Here is a 4559-nt window from a genome sequence, read left to right as displayed (position 1 = left end):
AATAAATTCAATGTGTGTGTACATTACAGTCAAATCTAATTGTCGTATATCAAACTGTAGATTGAAACGTGTTAACCAAAAATTGAGTAAAAAAACAAGACCTTCATAAGATGATCTCTACCTCCACTTATACAACATTATTTTAATCATATATAAAGAAAAATTTAATCTACCTCCACTTATACAACATTATTTTAATCATATATAAAGTAACATTTAATTTAAATAACTGGATATCTACAGGTGATTTAATAATAATTAAATAACAGGTGGCCCAAAAAATTCAGGGCATAAATTTCCAGGCTAAAAGGTTGCAACAGTCAGTTCCAAAAGTATTTGTTGACTTTGCTACCAACAAGACAAAACAGAAGCTATTAACTTCTCAGTTCAGACACAACCAAGACCAGAGTTCATTGCTTGGACCAGTTCCTCATTCCTTCCCTTCACAATTCACACCCTACCCCCACCAACACCAAGCACATAATCATAATAATATCTACCTTAATTAGCTTCTCTGCAATTTGCAATTTGCATTTTGGAACCAACCAAAACACCATTCACAACATCACAACATGAGGAACAACAAGCCACAGTTATGGCTTTCTCTTTCACTCTTCATCACATGCTTCTCTTTTCGCACATCCCTTGCTGCTTTGACCACCATCTCAGCAAACCAATCTCTCTCCGGGGATGAAACTCTTGTCTCACAAGGTGGCGAATTCGAATTGGGCTTCTTCAACACAGGTAACAACTCTAACAAATTCTACATAGGCATGTGGTACAAAAAGATATCTCAAAGAACCTATGTTTGGGTAGCAAATAGAGACCAACCAGTTTCTGATAAGAATTCTGCCAAGTTAACAATATTGGATGGTGATTTGGTGCTTTTAGACCAATACCAAAATCTAGTTTGGTCAACCAATTTGAATTCTCCTAGCTCAGGTTCTGTTGTAGCTGTGCTTCTAGACAGTGGGAATCTTGTATTAAGCAATAGGGCTAATGCATCAGCATCTGATGCTATGTGGCAGAGTTTTGATCGCCCCACAGATACATGGCTTCCTGGTGGTAAGATAAAATTGGACAACAAAACAAAGAAGCCACAATATTTAACTTCATGGAAGAATAGCGAAGATCCTGCGCAGGGTTTGTTCTCTCTTGAACTAGACCCTGCAGGGAGCACTGCTTATCTGATTCTTTGGAACAAATCTGAACAGTATTGGACAAGTGGTGCTTGGAATGGACATATTTTCAGCTTGGTTCCTGAGATGAGGCTCAACTACATCTACAATTTCACCTTTCAGTCCAATGAGAACGAGAGCTACTTCACCTATTCCGTTTATAATTCTTCTATTATCACGCGTTTCGTGATGGATGGCTCGGGGCAGGTCAAGCAACTTTCGTGGCTGGAGAATGCTCAGCAATGGAATTTGTTCTGGTCTCAGCCAAGGCAACAGTGTGAGGTCTATGCCTTCTGTGGTGGATTTGGGAGCTGCACTGAGAATGCCATGCCATATTGTAATTGTTTGAATGGTTATAAGCCAAAGTCACAATCTGATTGGAATCTTAATGATTACTCAGGAGGGTGTGTGAAAAAGACCAACTTTCAATGTGAGAATCCAAATTCCTCTAACAAGGACAAGGACAGGTTCCTTCCAATTCTCAACATGAAATTGCCTAATCATTCACAATCCATAGGAGCTGGAACTTCTGGGGAATGTGAAGCAACATGCCTGAGTAACTGTTCTTGTACTGCATATGCTTATGACAATAGTGGTTGCTCAATTTGGAATGGTGATCTCTTGAATCTGCAGCAGCTTACTCAAGATGATAGTAGTGGACAGACTTTGTTCCTCAGGCTTGCAGCATCTGAGTTTCATGATTCTAAAAGCAATAAGGGGACCGTCATTGGTGCTGCTGGAGCTGCTGCTGGTGTAGTGGTTCTTCTAATAGTTTTTGTGTTTGTGATGCTGAGGCGCAGAAGGAGGCATGTTGGGACCGGAACATCAGTGGAGGGCTCATTGATGGCATTTAGCTACAAGGATTTGCAAAATGCCACAAAGAATTTCTCGGATAAACTTGGAGGAGGGGGATTTGGTTCTGTCTTCAAAGGAACATTGGCTGATTCTAGTATCATAGCAGTGAAGAAGCTTGAAAGCATTAGCCAAGGTGAGAAGCAGTTTAGAACAGAAGTGAGTACAATTGGGACAGTTCAACATGTCAACCTTGTAAGGCTTCGCGGCTTCTGTTCTGAAGGTACTAAGAAACTTCTGGTTTATGATTACATGCCAAATGGTTCCTTGGAGTCCAAAATGTTTTATGAAGATAGCTCCAAGGTGTTGGATTGGAAAGTGAGGTACCAAATTGCTCTTGGAACAGCAAGGGGGTTGAATTATCTCCATGAGAAGTGCAGAGACTGCATCATACACTGTGATGTGAAGCCAGAGAACATTCTCCTAGATGCTGATTTTGTTCCAAAGGTGGCAGATTTCGGTCTTGCAAAGCTTGTTGGAAGGGACTTTAGTAGGGTCCTCACTACCATGAGAGGGACAAGAGGCTATCTTGCTCCAGAGTGGATTTCAGGTGTGGCTATCACTGCCAAAGCTGATGTCTACAGCTATGGAATGATGCTTTTCGAGTTTGTGTCGGGTAGGAGGAACTCCGAGGCATCAGAAGATGGTCAAGTGAGGTTCTTCCCTACCTATGCTGCAAACATGGTGCACCAAGGAGGGAATGTCCTTAGCCTTTTGGACCCTAGGTTGGAAGGAAATGCTGACCTTGAAGAGGTCACTAGAGTCATCAAAGTTGCTTCATGGTGTGTCCAAGATGATGAATCTCACAGGCCTTCAATGGGTCAAGTGGTTCAAATCCTTGAAGGGTTCTTGGATTTGACTTTGCCTCCAATTCCAAGGACCCTCCAAGCCTTTGTTGACAACCATGAGAACATTGTTTTCTTCGATGACTCCAGCTCCACACAGAGTTCACAGGTTAAGAGTAATGCATCAAGTGCTTCCTCTCAAGCCAAAAGCAACATCTCATCATCCAAAAGTAGCACCTAGTCCTCAAGACAGAATCAAGAGGGCATGTTTAGTGCTTTCTCTCTGTCTCTAAAGATACAATAAGTAGTGACATACTTTAATTTTGAGGCATTTAATTGTAATGTTAAGATGTTTGTATATATTCAACGAAAATAATGTCACCTGATTCTGATATAGCTATTCTTGTATTTAGTTGTATGAGCTAGTTGGGGTTTGGGGGATGAGACAAAGCAGAAATGTATCAGATACATGGTGCATCTAAGTTAGGTGCATTAAGTAATAAATTAATAGATGTCGCTAATTGATAATTTATTGTTATATTAATTAATTATTAATTATTGTATTAATGATTTGCCAACATCTTATTGACCTAGTTCACCCAATTTAGATGTATTAAATTTGTGCTAGAACTTCCCTGGGAAGGGGATCTGGGAGCAGCTATACATTGCTTTCCATTTCTCTTCAATATTGGACCTGACTTTTCTTTTGTCTCTTTTTCAGTTGTTGTCTCTGTACTGCCCCTTGAAAATCACACAATTTTAAAATTGAATCACAAAATTAAATATTAACACAACTACATGAACAACACAAGGACACCTAGGAAAACAAGAGTAAAAAAGCCAATTTCTTCAATATTATCAATTTAACCGTTGAAGTGCGAGATTCCGTGGACAACTTTTGTACTACAGCAGTAGCAGATTGTTATTAGTATTTTTACAGTAAGGATATTATCAAATCCTTTTGTACGAGACTTTCCCATATGACTTTATGTTCAGACTTGTAGAATTGGACAAGTGTTCTCTTCTTTATTCAAGCTTATTGGAAGTTACTTTTTCCTCAAAAATGATCGAGACTTTCCAAAAGCATATGATAAAAGAAAGGCATGCAGACAATGATCTATATATAATAAATTTGTTACTTTTTCATAAAATTGGTACTATGTTTAACATGAGCCGCAGGTTACTTAGGATACTGGTATCTCAACCTACCAATCATATATTTTCAGGTTCTTATCCACTTGAACAAATTAAATACTATTGAATATGCAAGCTCAAGATTCCAATTTCCCTCGACAAATCATATATTTTAGTTGTAGCATCAATTTTTGAGTTTATGGCAACTGCAATAGTGACTGTATCAGGTTCAATTGCCTACAATATCACACAATTTCAAGAATTACGACGAAACCGCGATCACGATTTAAAACATTGGCTATAACTTTTAGCTTATGGTTAAACATGAAAAATTACATCAATAACATGCAATTGAACACACTATAAAGCCATCTCTAATCAATATTAGAGATTAATTCGTTTAAAACCAGAGATTACTAAAAATGAATTTTACACATCTTACTAGAGTCTTTTTATATATATATACTATTGAAAAGTGGTTTGAATTGTGATCATATAGCCCACCTTAGTTGTGGAAGCCACCTTAGTTGTGGTAGTACTTGTGAGCAAAAAGAGATCTGTTAAAATTTCACTCGGTCAGAAATAATACTGATATAAATTATATAAGTGA

General features: G+C 38.3%; 1 protein-coding gene across 1 annotated transcript; it reads left to right on the top strand.

Moving 5' to 3' along the window:
- The first annotated feature begins 334 nt into the window (after positions 1-334).
- Positions 335-3347, top strand: LOC114417275 (G-type lectin S-receptor-like serine/threonine-protein kinase At2g19130). Its single transcript, XM_028382417.1, has one exon. It carries the CDS (start codon positions 573-575, stop codon positions 3054-3056), a length of 2484 nt encoding a protein of 827 aa, XP_028238218.1. The 5' UTR covers positions 335-572; the 3' UTR covers positions 3057-3347.
- The last annotated feature ends 1212 nt before the right edge of the window (positions 3348-4559 follow it).

The sequence above is a fragment of the Glycine soja genome, chromosome 6 (assembly GCF_004193775.1).
Source record: "Glycine soja cultivar W05 chromosome 6, ASM419377v2, whole genome shotgun sequence".
NCBI classification, from domain to species: Eukaryota; Viridiplantae; Streptophyta; class Magnoliopsida; order Fabales; family Fabaceae; genus Glycine; species Glycine soja.
This window is presented reverse-complemented; position numbering and strand designations above follow the sequence as displayed.